This window comes from Jaculus jaculus, chromosome 15 (genome assembly GCF_020740685.1).
Source record: "Jaculus jaculus isolate mJacJac1 chromosome 15, mJacJac1.mat.Y.cur, whole genome shotgun sequence".
In the NCBI taxonomy this organism is placed as follows: domain Eukaryota; kingdom Metazoa; phylum Chordata; class Mammalia; order Rodentia; family Dipodidae; genus Jaculus; species Jaculus jaculus.
Genome location: NC_059116.1, coordinates 51,388,098 through 51,408,623, shown reverse-complemented (window position 1 = coordinate 51,408,623; position 20,526 = coordinate 51,388,098). Strand labels below are relative to the sequence as shown.

Genomic DNA, 20,526 nt, shown 5'->3' with positions numbered 1-20,526 from the left:
AGCATTTTAAAGGACAAAATGTGATACAGTTTTTTGTATTTAGAGTGTCATTCAAGAGTGTGGTGTTCATCAGTGCAACTATTCAAGTGTGCAAAGTAATGGTATATTTCTCCTTTCCGTCTTTTGGATAAAGGCACTTTCCCTGCCTGTCACTGATTAACAGATACTGACTTGTTGCCATTAAATAAACCTGATTTCTTATGTGTGCTATAAAAAGGGTTTTTTATTTTTTTTTCTTGGAATTGTGATTTTTTTTTATTTACTTAATAATTGAAAAATTAATGTATGTAATTGTCTATGCATTTTAAGTTAAACTGCCTAAAATGTGATTTGAGATGTACACCTTTGTACTGTGAACTGTAAGCAATCTGAGATGTTAGGTTTTATCACCTGCTGCTGCATTTGTAAGTAAAGACAAATGTTGCTTTAAGAAGTAATTACAATTAGGAGTAGGCTATAGATGTGACACTTAATATTTTTTAAGATAAACTTGTTGCTTTTGTGTATTATGCCTGAAGGCTCTTTTTTTTAAAAAAAAAAAAAAGTATTTTCATGGTTAAAAAAAAAATAAGGAAGTGGCCCTGTGATTTCTGTGCTGAGAAGGTAGAGATAAGAGGATCACTGGTGTTCCTGGCCAGCGAGGTTATCCTAATTGGTGAGTTGCAGATAATGAAACGCCCTGTCTTAACAGAAGGGGATGGTGATCAAAAGAGTATCACTCAACATTTCCCTCTGGTCTGCACTTGAATGCACCTGCACATTCTCACGTGGCCCTAAAGATTAAGGCTAAGTACTGGGTAGTGTCACTGTTACTGGTGGGATTGTTGAGGAGTTCTGTATGGAAGCACTGACCTCTGAAGTCAGCATTCTGGCAAACTTGGAGAAATCTGTGGTTGATGCCTTGGGAATGCTGTCAGTGTGAACAGTGATTGTCGCAACCAACATACTATCTCTGAGGCATGAGGACCATCCAGGGAATGCTCATTCCTGGGAGGCTCTATGCATCTTTTTTTTGTTGTTGTTCATTTCTATTTATTTATTTGAGAGTGACAGAGACAGAAAGAGGGAGAGAAAGAGAGAAAGAGAGAGAGAGAGAGAGAGAGAGAGAGAATAGGCATACTCCAGATGCATGTGCCCACCTGTGCATCTGGGTAACGTGGGTCCTGGGGAATCAAGCCTCAAACTGAGGTCCTTAGGCTTCACAGGCAAGCACTTAACTGCTAAGCCATCTCTTTAGCCCCAGGAAATGCTCATTCCTGGGAGGAATCTTTGACAGTTCCAGATTTTGAGCCCTGGACATGTCCACTGACTGTTTCAAGACCAAGGAGGTGTCTTTCATGACAGTACAGCCAGAGGAGTAAATGGGACCATATTAGTCTCATCCTGTCCCATGCACCATGTCAGATGACCTTATATTATACTCTTCTTGGGGCTCTGCAGGATGTCACACTCTAGGAATAAGGCCAATGTATGAGCATACCCAAAGATTGCTGCCTTATACTTTTTTGAATATACTTTTTTCTATTGAGAAAGAAAATCTCCTTGTTATTAGCAACAAACAAACAATAATTCTGACAGACTAGAAAGATAATTACATAAGAAAATTAAATAAGGAGAGGCATCTCACAAGTAAGGTAAGGGATACACCTATATTGGAGAAGATGTAACTAGGTATGTCCTTACTTTTGATGCATACACATCACCACTTTATGACAAAGTGCTTTCCCATTAGTAGAATTTGAAGTCACACAACTGCATTTTATTATAATCAACATAAATTTTTGATCATACCAGTTGTAACCTTACCTAAGATCTTCAACTTGTTATTCCAATGAGAAAACAATGAGTTGTCATGATTACATACACTCTCCTAATATGTGCACTTTACAAATTGACAGACTAAAATGATGAGGAGATTAGCAGGCAAACATGTAAGTAGTTGATTAGTGTGAATACATATACATTGCTAGGATTATTTCATTTATTCTGTGATATTGATACCATATAAATACCATTAAAATATTCAAAGAGGGCTGGGAAGATGTCATAGCAATTAAGGCACTTGCCTGCAAAGCCTAAGGATGCAAGTTCGGCTCCTCAGTATATAAGCCAGATGCACAAGGTAGCACATGCATCTGGAGTTTGTTGGCAATGGTTAGAGGCCCTGGTGTGCCCAATCTCCCTCTCTCTCTCTTTTCCTCTCTCTCTGTCTCTCAGAAATAAATAAATAAAATATTTTTAAAATATATTTAAAATGTCTATTCATTATTTAAAAGAAAAGAAATTATTTATGTCAAATGCAAAATTTCTTTCTTATAAGTGTAGAAAGTAAGATATAATCTTAAAATAACTGATGCATTCTTCCTTTCCTCAAAACTCAGGCCAACAAGACATCAAAATCTTTTAGATTCAGAAAAACTAAGAAAAGGACAAGTCTTAATTGTGTTTTTCTACACCTTCCTAATTTAAACAGAATTAAAGTTATCCAGAAAATACAACAATTTGGACTGAAGAGAATTCTCAGTGGTTAAAGGTGCATGTTTGTAGAACCTAATGACCCAGGTTCAATTTCCCTGTATCCATGTAAAGCCAAATGCACAAAATGGCACATGCATCTGGAGTTTGTTTCCAGTGGCAAGAGAACCTGGCATGCCCATTCTCTCTCTCTTTCTATCTTAAGTAAATAAATAAATATTACAAAAAGAAATACAACAATGTTTACAGCCATTTTTGATAACAAGCATCAGAGAAAACAAAGAAAGATTGTTCCTCCATCACTTCAGGTAGACACAAAGCTAGAAAATCAGAAGAATTATGTAAACTTATCCATTATATAAAGAATAAACCAATTTGCAAAAAATTATTTAATTTTCTTCTATTTATAATCCTATTTTATTGTTTTATTTTTGAGAGAGAGAGAATAGGCATGTCAGGGCCTTTTGGCTGCTGTAAACAAACTCCACACATATGTTCCTCCTTGTGTGCATGTGCGACATTGCAGACTTGAGTCACTGTACGTCGGGCTACATGGGACCTGGAGATTTGAACATGTGTTCTTAAGCTTCACAGGCAAGCTCCTTAATAGCTAAGCTATCTCTCCAGCCCTATGTATAATCCTTAATTATGCAAATAAAAGCACAGTGAATCATAATTTGATTGTTACAAAGACAAAAACCTACAAAGACTGTATTCCAAGGCCTTTCTTGGTATCAAACTTCAGGTATGGTCCATCATGCTTCTTTATCTCCAGTGCTCAGATCTCTTCCTAGTATGAGCAGTAGGGGTCACTTAGAAATCTTAAGCAGGCTCCAGAGTAAAAGAGCCACCATTATTCATTTGCTTTGGGCAGAAAGGAAGTGCTACCTCCCAGCAAAGCAATTCCTACTCAACAAAATCATTCACTATAGAAAGTAGTCCCTTGATATCAAGTGCATTTTAGTTGCAACTTGATCTTTTAGGTAAAAGAAAGACACCTAGACAACTCATTTAATTGTCTTTAAGCTCCTCATTTAGTCAAAATATGATGTCCCAAGAAACAAAACCAGAAAACATTATTACAGAAACTCCATCTGCATTCATATAACACATTTTAAATTCTGGAGCACAGCATGGACATGGTTGGACTTTATAACTGATATCTTTTTATAAATCAGTCTAACACTTTGGCTTTGATAAAAGTGCACTTATATCTAAAAATAATAAAGCGGATGACATAACCTGAGTGCCATAAAAAGTCTCCATAGGAACAGCTCTTTACATGTGGACACAACATCTCAGTGTTGTCTATGGGCCTGTGCTGCTTTGCTTAGCCATTGTCAGTTGGGAAGGCTTACCATCTTGCTGGCCATGAAGGGTCTGGGGACTTTGTATTCTTTCTTCAAGATTGGAGCTAAGGTCGGAGTTCACAGCTGACATCCGTGTTGAATCACTCATATCAAATTCATCACTTTCTATTGAACTTTCATCCTGAAATTGTTTAAAAATATCATCAAACATCATGAAGTATATTCCATTCTCATAATGACTATTTTCCTATGTGGATAATCCGAGGTTAGCCAGGTAGTAAACTAAAAAACTTGCATAGAACTTATTAGAATGTGTTTCAAATTAATAGATGCTCAAAATAACAAATAGCAAAATAACTTCTCACTTCAAGGAACTTAAAGAGGTAGCTATTCTAATAATGTATCTATGAAGATTCATATTTTTTGAGAATAAAGTTTGAGGAAAAATTTATAAGTATTTGAGCTTGAAAAATAATGTAGAGATTGCAATCTGTACATCCAGGCAGCTGCTGTGAGGGGGAGATGGATAATAGGAAGAGAAAGTCATGATTTTGAATGAGAGTCCAGAAAGCAGCCAGAATTAGCAATGAAGGTCAGCAAGCATATACATGAGGCAGTGAGAAGAGGGAACTTCAGAGAAGTACTGAAATAACTCAGTGCCTGGATAAAGTATTCTTTGGATTGTGGTCAGGATCAAAAAAAAAAAAAAAAAAAAAAAAAGAAAAGAAAAAGAAAAAGAAAGAAATAGAAAAGGAGGAAAGATATTTTAAAATTTTTATTTATTTTCAAGGGGAGAGAGAGTGAATGGATACAGCAGGGTCTCTTGCTACTCTAAGTGAACTCCAGATACATGCACCACTTTGTGCATCTGGCTTTATGTGGGAACGTGGGAATTGAACCTGAACTGTCAGTCTTTGTAAGCAAGTACCTTTAACCCCTAGCCACCTTTTCAGCTTGCCTTTTGAATTTTTGAGTTTGAACTCAGTACAACAGGTATGTTAGCAATAAAGGTTTACAAACATCTGTCATAGGCTTATATATTAATGCTAAAATATATGTTTACAGAGGATATAACTTGAAAAATAGTCTAAATAGTTCAAAAATGAATTTCTCAGTAAATGACTCCTAAAAGATTCAATCATAAAATATTATGAAAGGCAAATATGAGTTTTGATTATACCCTTAATAATCTGCCAAAATATTATACATGCCAATAATAGAATACAGTAAAAAAGCCTTCATAAAATGCTCTAATTAGTAGACACCATGATTTGTAATAACAAACAAGGTATGTGCTTTGTTTGGATTTAGTGGCTGATATTGACCAAGGGAATCTCAGTGAGGCTTGCAAGTGAATCCATCCATACATACTACTTAGATACATACACACTTATATATATGAGGTGTGTGTATGTGTGCACGTGTGCTATGGCATTACAAACACAAAATGTGTTCTAAATAATTAGGATTAATTTATTAAAGTGTAGTTGATAAAATGTCTAAACTACTAAAAGACCAGTTTTCCAAATGGTCAATTCATCAAAACACAACTATGAACAATTAACAAATTAGAACTAAGATGCTTCACTGATGTCTTTTCCTGATGCAAACTTCTTTTGGAGAAATTGGCTTTGGACAAGAGTCTTTACAAGACAAGAAGTCCTGACAAAGCTGTGTATAATGTTAACTGCTTCATCAAAATCACCTGGTTTAGATGGCATGGTGGTACATGCTTTTAATTCCAGCACTTGAGGTGCAGAGGTGTGAGGATGAACATGAGTTCAAGGATACCCTGAGAATTCATAGTAAATTACAGGTCAGTCTGGGCTAGATCAGTACCCTACCTCAAAACCAACAAACCAACCAACAAACAAAAATCTCCTATTTTGACAAAGTAGCACAATGATCCATAAATCAGGGTCAGGTGACATGGTACACTTCATTCATTAAAGGTCTGTTGTGTCTGGGCTTACTGAACAGCATTAATACATCCTTCATTGAGCAAGCAAATACCAATCTGAGACCCTGGGCAATCATCCCAAAGACCTCTCCTGGCAGAATACTCTCTACATTACATGTTTTTCAATTCTATTTCCCCACCAAATCCAAACTACCAACAAAACTATATATAGACATATTAAACCCATAAGAAAGTAAAATGTGACTTCCATATCAGTGTGTGCCACACACACCACACACACACACACACACACACACACACACACACACACACACACACAGATATTCACACAGAGACAGTGACAGAGACAGAGAGAAAGAAAGAGAGGAGAGAGAGAGAGATACATGGCACAGTTCTCCATTACACACAGTGGACATAGTGTGACATTCACAGAAGCCTGGCTTCAGACCTACTCACTGATGCATATTAAATGTGTTGCTACATTAACCAGGTTCCCTAACACATCAATATTCCTGTTTCTTTACTGATATAATATGAACATAGTAGTATAAATTGCAAAGTACTATACAAGAATTGAGAGGATTGTGATAGTTTGAATGTATATTCCCCAATAGTCTCAGCTATTTTATTTTATTATCTTCACTGCCTGACTGGAAGAAGTGTCACTGTGGGCAGGTCCTAGGGTCTTGTCCTAAGGTGTTGCTGTGGGCAGATCTGAATTCTAAGCCTAAGGAATGCAGAGAAGTGTGAGCTCTGGAGGTCTTGCCGCTGCTGGTTCATCTTACTTTCTTGTGGTACTGACTGTGTGGGTGTGTCTCTCTACTTGTGAAAGAGGGCCAGCTTCTTTCACATTCTATGTAAGCCTGAAATAATTCCTTTCCTCCTATAAATTGTGTCTGGTTAGGAAGTTCATCCCAGCAACATGGAGTTGATTATGGCAGAATATTGGTACCAGATAAATGGGGTGATAATGCTGCCATGAATCTGATCATGTGGATTTTGGTCTTTTTAAATAAATATTTTTAAAATATTTTATTTATTTACTAGAGAGAGAAAAAGAGAGAATGGGCATGCCTCCAGCCACTGCAAATAAACCCCAGATATATATGCCACCTTGTGTATTTGGCTTATATGGGTATTGGGGAAATCAAACCTGGGTTCCTTGGCTCCAGGCAAACACTTTAACCACTAAGTCATCTCCACAGCTGTGATTTGGGTCTTTTGGAACTTTTGTCCTGGGAAAATGGGACAGAACTTAGTACTTGCTACTGAATGTCCCTTCAACAGTGGTAGGCCAAGTTTTACGGACTATTATGGTAAGGGTTTCAAACTGCTAAATGAAGAGAAAAATCCATTTGGAGGCTTTGCTTATGAACTTTCAAAATGGAGGGAAAGACCTCAGAGAGCTTTTTTGGAACTGTGCTACTGGCATAAAGTCTGGCTGCATTCTGCTGCCCAAGCACAAAATGTTTAATCAAGGTTGAATTCAAAAGTAATTTTATGTGATTGTTGGAAGATAGAGAACTGAAAGATTTAAGATTTAAAATTGGAAAAATTCAAGCACATTTAAAATTACTGGTACTAAGAATGATATGATTGCTGAAGCTGCTATTGTCAAACACATTAGTGATCTCAAGGAAGATGGCCCAACTACTTTATACTGAAACTATAATAGAAATGCAAAGTTTTTGAAAGAAAGAAACCTGCTGTTCAAGGTCAAGATTTATTTCCTCCCTAAATTAACAACATGGCTGGTTCCTTTGTGTGTGGTATTGCTTTCAGAAGCATGAAAAATGGTGCATGGAAGTGACGTCATAAAGTGCACCCAGTTCCAGGAGCCTATGCTGAGATGAGGCATGGGAAGTAGGATACTCCTCTTCTAAAGACTGGAAATGCCAGTGTCCAGGGTTGAAGATGGACTATGGTTTGCAATGGAGACAGTGATGTTTTAGCTGTACCAGGACCATGCAGAGGTTACCATGGAGTACTGCTGGCTTGGGATGGAAGTTTATCCTGCATACTCAGCCCAGCTTGAGGGGTAGAATTGGAAAATCTATAGACTATTACTAGTCACTGGTTATGGGTGTTGGGAACACCAGATGTTTGATGTTTACCTAATGGTTATTGGGTTTTCATTGGTCCAGTTTCTCTTTGCTATGCCTGATAGGAATGGAAATTTTTACTCTGTGCCATTATATTTTGGAAGTATATAACTTGTTTGATTTTACATGATTAACAATTTAGAGGAGAATTAAATATGGTGAGACTTGGAACTCTGGAACAATCTTTTTTTTCCCCTAGTTTCCTTTTGACAGAGTGGATCTGTTAGTCAATCCAAGAGCAGCTGGTTACCCACCATGGATGTGTACCAATATTGCACTTATGTGAGCATCATGTCAGATTGTTTACTTCTGAGTCGCTTAGACTTTGAGTTGTTTGGACAGATGTTGGCCACTTTCCTCTGGTAGCTCATGTAGTACCTTCCAGAACTAGATGGGCTAATTGTCTGCAGACTGGCTCTCCTCCAGATTCTAACCAGGTCTCTCCATGGTCCATGCCAACAGTGTTTGGTGTCTTCATCAGTAGGGTCTTACCATTAAACTCTGGTGGGAAATCAAGTGCTCTGACAGAAGTCTGTCTTATTTGTTTTGGGAGATCCAAGAGGTCTTTCTGACCAACAGCTCATTATGGATGTACACCACATCCTGGTACAATGAATTACAGGCCAGTGCCAAGGGAAAATAAAAAAAAAAAAAATGAAAAAGCCAGAGAAGTAATAGAAACAGGAGAAAATTGAGGTTAGGTTTTGTTTCACTCTTTCTAGGGCCCTTTGATTCAGGTGCTTCCACTAAGGTCCTCTTAAGGGTTGCACCTTTGAGTCTGACTTCCATGATACAGGATTCTATGGTATCAGTTCAATTTGGGTTCAGTTTTTTGTTGCCCCACCTTTTCCCTTTTCCCAAGCCCTAACCTCCCTATTGTCCAAGCTTCATGATTATTCAGTTATGTCAGCAACTTGGGCTAATCCAGGTTAGGAACTGCAGATGAGTGAGATTATGCAATGGTTATCTTTCTCTGAGTTCACTTTTCTGTGAGTTCACTTAGAATGATCTTTTCCAAGTTTCCAAAGTTTTCTAAGTATTTCTATGTGTAATTTTTTTTTCTTACTGTTGAGTAGAATTCCATCATGTAGATATACCGCATCTTGGTTATCCATTTATCCAATGATGGGCACCTGGGTTGATTTTAGTTTTTAGCTATTATGAGTTGAGCAGCTATAAAATATGGTGGAGCAAAGATTTTTGAACTGAGATGTGGAGCTTTTAGGGAAATTGCCCAGTAACAAGGAATGTTGGTAACTGTATATTCATTCTTTTCAAGAGTCTCCATATTGATATCCACAGTGGTTGTACCAGCGTACATTCCCAGCAACAGTGAATGAGTGTTATTTCTTCACATCCTCACCAACATTTGTTTTCATTTGATTTTTTAACGTTTGCTATCTTTACTGGGTAAGGTGGAATCTCATAGTTGTTTTAATTTGCATTTCCCTAATGGTTAGGGGTGTTGAACATTTTCTCATGTGTGTGTGTTAGCCATTTGTAATTCTTCCTCTGAAAACTTCCTATTTAGTCCTCTGTCCCAATTCTGGAGTGGGTTGCTTGATGTTTTTATTGTTTAGTTTTTTTTTTCAGTTCTTTGTGTATTCTAGATATTAGTTTCTGTCAGTGTTATAGCTAGCAAACATTTTTCTCCCATTCAATGGGTCTGCTTATGGTATGTTTGTCTGTGCAAAAGCTTTTTAGCTTCATGATATCCCACTGATTGAGTGCTTGTTTAATTTCTTTGGCTACTGGGGTTTTCTTCAGGAAGTCTTTTTCCAGTCCTATGTCATGCTTACTCTGGAATAATTTTAAAATTGGCAAAGGTGATAGTGGATTGAATACAGTTTACAATGTGAGATGGTTATGAGTCTATTAGAGGCCAGGGGCGAAATGTAGTAGTTTGAATGTATGTCACCTGTAGAAACAGATGTTTTATTAAAACTTATCTCCAGCTTCCTGGAGGTGTCACTGTAGCAGATCCTGAGGTTCATCCCTAAAATATTACGGGGGGTAGATCTGAATTCCAGCTGAAGGTATACAGAGAAGCGTGAGCTCTGGGGTTCCTGCTACTGCAGGTTTGTGCTTGCTTGCTTGTGGTGCTTGCTATGTGGGGTGTCTCTCAGCTTGGATCTCTAAAAGGGGGCCAGCTTATACCATCAGTGGAACTTATCCTGGATCTGTAAGAATGAAATAACTCCAATCTTCCCATAAACTTTGTCTAGTTTGGAAGTTTATCCCAGCAAAGTGGAGCTGAGTATGACAGGGTGTAATATATTTAAAGGAACCAGAACAATGACAGTTATAAACACAATATAAATGCTGACAGCGCTATGCAGACTACATAATAAATTTTACAATAGAGTAGGATGTATATTTATCATATTACATGAACATATGTAATATAGTAAATAATGAAGTAAATTTATACACCAGTAATATAATATGTGTCTTAAGAGGTTGCATGTTCTACATAAGCATTGTTGTTGTCTATATTTCTTATAAGTACCACAAACAACTATCTATATCTAATCAAGTAAAGTTGTTTCTATGGCATTTATGAACGGGTAAAGTGTGTGTGTGTGTGTGTGTGTGTGTGTGTGTGTGTGTATGTTATAAAAATTTCTGCAGATTCTGGCTAATCACTGTACCTTGTTTCACATTAAATGACACCTGTCAGTATATTTTTAAAAAATTAGACAAAGTATTAAAATGTTATGGAACTAAATGCATTATTATTCAAAAAAAGGCTAATTTCAGAATATTTACTACCATAAATGGATTCATAATTGAGAACATTTTAAATGCTTTCCCCTATCAATCCTTATGAAATTTAGTTTGCTTTTCACAGTTCTTATTCAGGTGTCCTCTGTATGTAACTCCAATAAACATATGAGTCCACTAGATTGAATTTTTGAGTAAGCATTTTTGGTCTGTCATGTGCTATATCTGGGGTGGATAGATGTGTGTTCACTCAGGTCTCCCAGGGAAAACACTTTTCATATCATCACCAGTCCTGGCTCTGACTTTCATTTTACTGTTACTTACCTAACTTAACCTCCTTCTATTCCTTTAATAATAACAATTTTATAAAACTTTGTAAACAATCCTGTCTTTTTTGGATACTTTTTTCTAAAAAAGAATTTTCAAAAATCTTTTAGTTATTTGAAAGGAGAGAGAGTCTTTTCACTAAAAATGGACATATACCACTATGTGGATCTGGCTTCATGTGGGTACTGGGGAAGCAAACACAAGCCATCAGGCAAGCAAGCATCTTTAACCACGGAAACATATCTCCAGGCCTTTTGCAGTAATTTTTGATAATGCATATCTAATTTAGTAATTATAAAATGTGACCATAAGAATACATTTCCTAACCCAGTTATAACTTATAAGGCTGTATTTCATTGGTATAAAATGCTTGTGATGTTTTAGAGACCAGAAAGACTCAGAATATGTGGGATATATTGTTGGCCATAGCTAGTCATACTTTTTGACTTAGAAATAAACATATCAACCTCAAACTGAGCTTCCTAAAAATAAAGTTATAGCTTTAACAAATTATAAAACATTAATTTTTTTAGTTTTATGACTGTAATGAGTCATAGAGAAAGCTTCTTCATTCTCAAGAATAGACACATGTTTTCTTAATTATAGTTTACTTTTTAGCCTAATGATTTTGTTACTATCTATCCAATCACTTGTAGAGAGCTACCTTATTAAAATGCAAACTTATACTGCATCTCACTAATAAAGACATTCTTAGAGAATGTACCAGAACAAAATTATTGAAGTTAAATATTCTTATGCATATAGTTGCAAGATTAAAATTTGGTCAAATACAGAAAAAAAAATTCAGTTTTATAAAAAAAGCAAACTCAACAAAAATAATTTCAAGATGATTATGATACTTCATCTGATATTCCTATATTTTAAAAATATATATTAAATAAGTATGCATTATTATCTAATACATGTCAAGATTTTAGCTAGACCTACTAAATAGAAGAATTTGGAGCATAAGATTCATCTAATTTCAAAGCATAACCATAAATTTTTCCTATAAAATGCAGAGATGTCAACAAATAAATACATCAAATAATGCTTAAGAGAAAAAGCTTTAAAATTAATGCAAGATGTAAATTAATGAAAAATAATTTCTGAAATAACTATTAACTGATTTTCTGACTTGCAGACAAAATAGCCTTACATTTATATTTCCTTTGGTATTCACTAGTTGAGAATTCTATTCTGTAAACTTTTTCACTCAGACTTTCCAGCACTTTTCCAAGGCTTCCTTTAAGGTGAATATAGTGAGGAGAACACATCTTTTTTAGGTTTGAGCAAATTCCTGCATAATACTGAAGTTTAAGAGTTCAGATAGGAACTGTATTCAGGACTTGGGAATCTGTTCTCTTTCCCCATCTGTGCAATTCTGACATATCTTTCATAAAAAAAAAAATACAAGTGACTGCCTTCAACATGCCATCAAGCTTAATTCAATAGTAGTGATTCTAGAACCTCTCTGAGCAGTGAGTGATGGAGCATGGGCACCTCCAGGTTACCTCATCTTGCTGGTTGTTCAGCAGCTGTAGTTTCATATGCTTCATGTAGGCCATGGTGATTGGCATGTTGTAGTCAATCATGCTGCTAACCAAGGTAGGAGGCTTTCCATTATCTGTAAGAAAGCACAGGAAATGTGTGATGGCTGGGATGCTGCATGGTACCTGTAGCTCCAGAAACACTCAGTCTGTCTAAATTAAAGTAGTATTTAGGGAGGCAATGGTTTTAAATCTTGGAAGCACTGCACATGAATCAAATATAAAATAAGGTTCAACAAAAGTGTATCAATTCAAAATTAACAGTAGGGATGCATCCAGTATTACTTATTAAAGGACTTTTAAATATCTTGAATAATTAATAATAAATGAAATTAATAGGGTGATTAAGTATATTTTTTATCCTTTGCAGCACTATTCTTTCCTAAATATGTATTTCTGAATGTAAACAAAAATTTGTTCTTTCTTTTCTTTTTTGAGATAGGCTACTCATCTTTCAATGCATGGAAGTCAACTAACTTAAATGCATGTCTTAGATTAACTTAAATATTGGAAAGTTAGTAGTTACAAAAATAGTCTAGGTAAGTTTAAAGCTAAAGTCAAGTTATTTTTATGTAAAGATTTTCATTCAAGGGACTCCAAGTTATCTGTGGCTTCTAGAAAAAAGGAAATGGTAGGCTTGAAAGGGCAAAATTAATGTAGTTGCTAAATTTATTTAAAACACTATGATATAATACAATAATAAAAATTAAAACATGACTAGAAAATATTTATTTCTCACAATTGAAACTGTCTTCTAAGACTGGAAAATGAATGACTGTATAAGTGGATATTCAAGATTCAGTACCTCCTGTTTGAATAAATGTAAAGATTTGACTTGTTGAACTATTTTAGCCTAGCACATTTTTATAAAATGTGAGATATAAACTTGCCATTATGAACAAAATTACTTTGAATCTCACTATTTGACACGATGGCTACCTTTATGATCTGTTCCATCTGGGTTTAAATGCATTCTTTTCTGGCACTCTGAGCAGCTCATTAGAAATCGTGTCACCGCTTCTCTTGGTAGGAAGGCATAGCTCTCTGAAATCTGAAATGATTCACAAAATATAGGTGTTATTATATAAGCTGACTGAGCACCATTGAACAGAAATAATCATGATATTTCCAAATAAGACCCATTTGTTCTCCCATAATGGCAGGAAGCACAGTGAAAGCATGCACGGCAAACCATGCATCATTTCAAGAAATATCTATCCCACTTGATTAGATAGATGGCTCTCAATCACAGTCAACTATGCCATGTGCAGAGTAAAGCAGAGACTGGGTCTGCATGGGTATATATTTTTAAATTTTGGCATTGCTTTTAGGAAAAATGATGACAATGTGGAATATTATGGTGATTTTTTATTATTAAATGTTATAATTTTTTAACTTACTGCCAGTTTGATCAAAAATTTATCCAATTTTATTTATATATTTTAAAATTTAGCCCAGGCAAGATAATAGACTTTAGATTCTGTATAATGATCATTTCTCCATTATTGATTTCAAATTCTTTAACAGGATAAAAGATAAATCCATGTATATACTGCTTCATTATTTATCTCGTCCACAGAAAATGACACACTTGGAAATGTACTTAGTTCACCTATCTCATTTCTTTATTTTATGCCAGTTTCATAATATATGTCTTCAAGCTCACAGTATCCAAGTAGGATTTTCCAAATCCCTATACAAAGTTCTTCAGAACAATAATCTAGAATTGTGTTAACAATCAGCATTCCTGACACAATAATTTTATTAGGTATTTTTTTTTGAGTGGGATGCACAGATTTTAATTCTTTCAAAGTGATAGCTAACATTAATTCAGCGCTTATAAAAGTCAAAGCAGTCTCTTAGACATTGTTACCCCCATAGTACTAGAATTGGTAGGTAAAGAAGAAGGTTAATAGATAAATAGTTGAGTTATTAAATAGATATAAATGTCAGATGATTTTCAGGTGCATTCATAGCTGTTACAACCTTGATGCATTTCAAGTTAGTAGAAAAAAAGGAAATACACAGCAAACATGCTATAGAAAGCCAATGTGTACTCATTTCTTTAGTTGGGATAGGCCACTGTTTGATAGCCCATGCCACGGCAGGAGCTCAATACAGAGAGCATTATATCTGCTTATATTCAACACTGTACATCTATCTGTCCAAGTTGATGGAGAAATAAGGACATTCTACAACAAAAACAGGCTAAAGGAATTTTTGAAGACTAAACCAGCTCTATAGAAAATATTTGAAGGAATTCTTCATGCTGAAGAGAAAGCAAAATACACACATGAGGAATTAGGAAAAAATGAACCACACTCAACAGTTAAAACAAACGAGTAAAGGGAAAACAGGAAACACTACAAAATAAAAATGGTGAGAATAAATGCATACCTTTCAATAATATCTCTTAATATCAATGGCCTCAATGCACCATCCAAAAGACACATGCTTGCAGACTGGGTTAAAAGTCAGGATCCTGCCATCTGTTGCCTCCAGGAAACTCATCTCCCAATAAAAGATAGACACCACCTTAGGGTGAAAGGTTGGAAAATGGTATTTCAAGCAAATGGGCCTAGGAAACAAGCAGGGGTTGCTATCCTAATATCTGACAGGATAGACTTCAAACCAACATTAGTGAGGAAAGATAACAAAGGTCATTTTATACTGACTAAAGGAACAGTCCAACAGGAGGACATTACAATCCTAAACATATATGCACCTAACATGGGGGCTCCCAGTTTCATCAAAAAACACTATTAGACTTAAGGTCACAGATAACATCAAACACAATTGTAGTGGGAGACTTCCCCCACTCTCATCAATTGACATGTCATACTGGCAAAAAATAAACAGAAAGACATCTGAATTAAATGATGTCATGGGACAATGAGACCTAATGGATATCTACAGAATATTCCATTCAAATGCTACAGAATATACATTTTCCTCAGCAGCACATGGAACATTCTTTAAAATAGACCATATATTAGGACACAAAGCAAATCTCCACAAATACAGGAAAATTGAAATAATTCCTTGTACTCTATCTGACCACAACAGGATTAAACTGCAAATCAGTAACAAGAAAAGCTACAAAACAAACAGAAATTGATAGAGACTAGAAAGTACAGTATTGAATGGTCAATGTGTTATTAAAGAAATCAAAAAGAAAATCAATAAATTTGTAGAATCAAATGATGATGATGATAATACAACATACCAAAAGGTTTTGGGCACAATGAAGGCAAAAGGGAAATTTATAGCTCTAAGTGTCTCTATTAAGAAATTAGAGAGTTCGCAAATATAAAATTTAATGCCTCACCTTGGAAAAGAAGAACAAGGCAAACCAAAAATCAGTAGATGAGAAGAAATAATAAAGATTAGGGCAGAAATTAGTGAAATATAAGCCAAAATCAATCCAAAGTTTCAATGAAACAAAGAGTTGGTTCTTTGAAAGGATAAACAAGATTGATAAACTCTTAGAAAATTTGACTAGAAGAAAGAGAGAAGAGAAAACATTTAATACAATTAGAGATAAAAAGGGGCACCATTACAATAGATACCAAAGCAATTCAGACAATTATAAGGACATACGTTAAGAATATATATGCCTCTAAGTTTGAAAATCTGAAAGAAATATATGATTTTCTTTATTCATATGGCCTACCCAAATTAAATCAAGATGAGATAAACCATTTAAACAGATTTCTAGATGTGCTGAGGACTTCCAGCCAAGATGGTGACCTCCTAACTGTACTGCTAATACCAGGGAAAGAAAGGTAAGACATTAAGGGTTTTCTGGGTCTTCTTATCAGTGGGAGGATACAGAGGGGGGGGCAACAGGGAATCGTGGACCACCCCTAACACCAAATAGCTGTCACACCCTGCTGCCACAGCCCTGTGCCCTGCCACAGCCTCACCCGCCTCCACGCTCTGATCACGTGTGGATCGATCCCTGTGTGTGGAACATTAAACTGCTCTGCACACTTGCCCACATTACTGTTCAGTGAGCCTACTCCCACAGCAACTGCCACACAAGCCCAGACTGTGTCTCTTGCTTGAGCCGCTCAGGTGCCCTCCCACATTCTTTTGTGATAGGGGAGTGCAGACTGTTTCTGGGTCCCAGTGCTCCCAGCCAGAGTTTGGGCTACTTCAGGGCTTGGTACTTCAGTCCCCCTCCAAGCTCAAATGCAGGCAACTTTGGCACATTACCGCTTGAGATTTCAGGCAAGTTTGGCGCCCCTGCCAGGCAGTAAATAGGCAGCTTTGGCAAGTGGGAGCCAAAGCCCAGGCTGCTTGGCAACTGCCCCAGGCTGCCTCAGATTCCCATTGCACTAGACTCCAGGCTGATACACCCACCTACCTGCCCATACACTGTCATAGGCAGACCACAGGAAAGCAACAAAGGACTGATAACCGTGTGGATGCTATCATCACTAAGCTAGAATAATTTGATAAGAAATTAGAAGGAATTCAAAGAGAGTTAAGTTTTGAGAGAGAGAATAAAAAGAGGACCTTAAAATCAGCTGGTCATACTAAAAGAAGACATAAATAAATGCAGGTATGAATTCCAAGAATCATCAAGCAAATCAGAAAATGATGTGAAAATGGAGCTTGACAGAGCAATGAAAATGATACATACAAAAGTAGTAGAAAATGCAAACTTAATTGAACAAGTCCAAAACTCTCTAGAGGCTCTCAGAATAGAGTCAGCAAAGTGGAGGATAGAAACTCTGATCTGGAAGACAAGATGGAAGAAACAGTTCAACAATTCAAAAACTTCAGTAAGTTCAAAAGTTCCTGTGAACAGAACATGAGGGAATTGTAGGATACACTTAAATGTCCTAATATCAGAATCACTGGAATACCAGAAGGAGAAGAATTTCAGACCAAAGGCATGGAGAACCTATTTAACAAAATAATTGAAGAAAACTTCCCCAGTCTCTTAAAAGAAAGGCCCATCAAGATACAAGAAGCCAACAGAACTCCAAACAGACTGGACCAAAGGAGAAACTCTCCAAGACATATTATCTTTAAGACTCTAAACATTGACACCAAAGAGAAAATCCTAAAAGCAACTAGAGAAAAACAGTACACCACTTTCAAAGTAACCCCATCAGAATTACTTCAAACTCCTCAATGGAAAACCTGAAAGCTAGAAGGGCCTGGAGTGAAACTCCCCAAAGTCTAAGGACCTATGGATTCCAACCCAAACTACTCTACCTGGCAAAAGTATCCTTCGTAATAGATGGTGAAAGAAAAACTTTCCATGACAAAACTCAGCTTTACAATTACATGAACACAAAACCAAACCTACAGAGAGTATTTCAGGAAATTCTCCACAGAGAAGAAACAAATAACCAAACACAAATGCCTACAAGAAGCAGATCACAACAACCAAATGCAGAGTAGGCACAAAAAACTTCAAAGCCCATGAAAACACCAACACACATCTACCACCACAATATGGCAGGGAACAAATCCAATCTTACAGTCATTACCCTAAATAATAATGGCCTTAATTCACCCATCAAGAGACATAAGCTAACAGGATGGATCAAAAACTTAGACCTCTCAATCTGTTGCCTGCAAGAAATCCACCTAACCACTAAAGACAGACACCTCCTCAGGGTAAAGGGGTAGAAGACAATATTCCAAGCAAATGGGAATAAGAAACAAGCAGATATAGCTATATTAATATCGGATAAAATAGACTTCAAACCAAAAATTAAAAAAAAAATGGCTACTTCCTACTCATCAAGGGAATGATCCATCAAGAGGATATTACAATCATAAACCTGTATGCACCAAACACAGGGGCACCACAGTTCATAAAACAAAACCCACTTGACAATAAAACAGAAATAACCACCAACACCATCATAACTGGGGACGTCAATACACCATTATAATAGACAGATCATCCAAACAGGAACTCAACAGGGAAGTAAGAGAGCTCAACAAAACCATAGAGCACTTAGACCTAACATACATCTACAGAACATTCCATCCAAAATCCACAAATTACACATTCTTCTCAGTAGCCCATGGAACATTCTCAAAAAATAGATCATATACTGGGTTACAATGACAGCCTTCACATATTTAGGAAAATTGACATAATATCAGATCACAGTTCTATATTTCTAGAAATCAACAACAAAAGACCCACCAAGAATCCCAATGGCACCTGGAAACTGAACAGCACACTTTTAAATGATAAATCGATAGTGGATGAAATAAAAAAAGGAAATTGCAAAATTCCTGGAATTGAATGACAATGACAACACATCATACCAAAACTTATGGGACACAATGAAGGCAGTCCTCAGGGGAAAATTCATAGCACTCAATGCCTTTATAAAAAAGACAGAAAGATCCCAACTCAATAACCTAACCATCCACCTAAAGGCACCAGAAAACCAAAAATCCAACAACCCAAAGACTTCCAGAAGGAAAGAAATAATTAAAATCAGAGCACAAATGAATGAATTAGAAACCAAGGAAACAATTAAGACAATTAACAAAACAAAAAGCTGGTTCTTTGAAAAAATAAACAAGATTGACAAACCCCTGGCCAATTTGATCATGCAAAACAAGGAGAAGCTTCAATTTAACAAAATTCAAAATGAAGAACTTGAGCCACTGGGGTTTTATTCAGGAAGTCTTTTTCCATTCCTATATCATGGAAAGTACTTCCTAAATTTTCTTCCAGTAATTTTCGAGTTTCTGGTCTTATGTTGAGGTCTTTGATCCATTTGGATTTGAGTGTTGTGCATGGTGTAATACGTGGATCAAGTTTCAGTATCCTGCATATGGTTATCCAGTTTGTCCAGCACTATTTGTTGAAGATGCTGTCTTTTTTCTAGTCTACATTGTTCGGGCCTTTGTCGAATATCAAGTAGCTATAGTTGCTTGGCCCAAAATCTGGATCCTCAAGTCTATTCCATTGGTCTATACTCCTGTTTTTATGCCAGTACCATGCTGCTTTTATTACTATGGCTTTGTAGTATAACTTTATATCGGGTATGGTGATGCCACCAGAGGTATTTCTTTTGCTGAGGATATGTTTGGATATGCGAGGCCTTCTGCCTTTCCATATGAAATTTGAGATCATTTTTTCTATGTCTGTGAAGAACACTGTAGGGATTTTAATTGGAATTGCGTTAAATCTATATATTGCCTTTGGTAGGACTGTCATCTTCACAATGTTAATTCTGCCTATCCAGGAGCATGGGAGGTCTTTCCATCATTTCAAGTCCTCCTCAATTTCATTCTTGAGAGTTTTTATATTTTCGTTGTATAGATCTTTTACTTCCTTGGTTAACGTTATTCCAAGGTATTTTATTTTTTTTTGTTGCTATTGAAAATGGGACTATGTCCTTTATTTCTTTTTCTGTGTCTTTGTCATTTGCATACAGAAATGCTAACGATTTTTGTGCATTGATTTTGTATCCTGCTACTTTGCTATATGAGTTAATCACCTTCAGGAGTTTTGGGATGGAGTCTCTCGGGTCTCTTACATATACAATCATGTCATCAGTGAATAGAGCTAACTTAACTTCTTCCTTTCCAAATTGTATCCCTTTTATGTCCTTCTCCTGCCTTATTGCTTGGGCTAGGACTTCCAGAACTATATTGAAAAGCAGAGGTGAGAGAGGACATCCCTGTCTTGTGCCTGATCTCAATGGGAATTCCTCCAGTCTCTCTCCATTAAGTATTATTTGGGCCTTTGGAGCTTTGTATATTGCCTTTATTATATTAAGATGTGAACCAGCCATGCCGATTCTCTCCAATGTTTTGATCATGAAGTGATGTTGTATCTTGTCAAAGGCCTTAAGAATGTCAGAGTTACATGTTGGGTCATGATTTGCAGAGACATTTATCATACCAATAACTGGGAGCTAACTCCACAATGCACGACCCATTTTCATTAACAAGGAGGGTCTAATGGGAGGGGGTAGATCACAGATGAGCCTAAATAATGGTACCAAACTGTCTGTATTTACTGAAAAGAAAACTAATAAATTAAAATAAAAAAAAAAGATGAAGACAAGATAAATCAAATAGATGATAAAAATCTCTAATAATTATATCAACAGAACATTCAT

General features: G+C 36.2%; 1 protein-coding gene across 6 annotated transcripts in view; it reads right to left on the bottom strand.

The window, feature by feature from the left end:
- Nol4 (nucleolar protein 4) overlaps window positions 1-20,526 on the bottom strand; it is a 416,619-nt gene that overhangs the window by 265,115 nt on the left and 130,978 nt on the right. For all 6 annotated transcript variants that reach the window (XM_045134935.1, XM_004666761.2, XM_004666760.2 and 3 more), the window contains 3 exons: window positions 13,349-13,460; window positions 12,374-12,486; window positions 3,834-3,966 (listed from right to left, as the gene is read on the bottom strand). In XM_045134935.1, coding sequence (XP_044990870.1) covers window positions 3,834-3,966; window positions 12,374-12,486; window positions 13,349-13,460 — 358 coding nt within the window. The remainder of the gene's footprint in view (window positions 1-3,833; window positions 3,967-12,373; window positions 12,487-13,348; window positions 13,461-20,526) is intronic.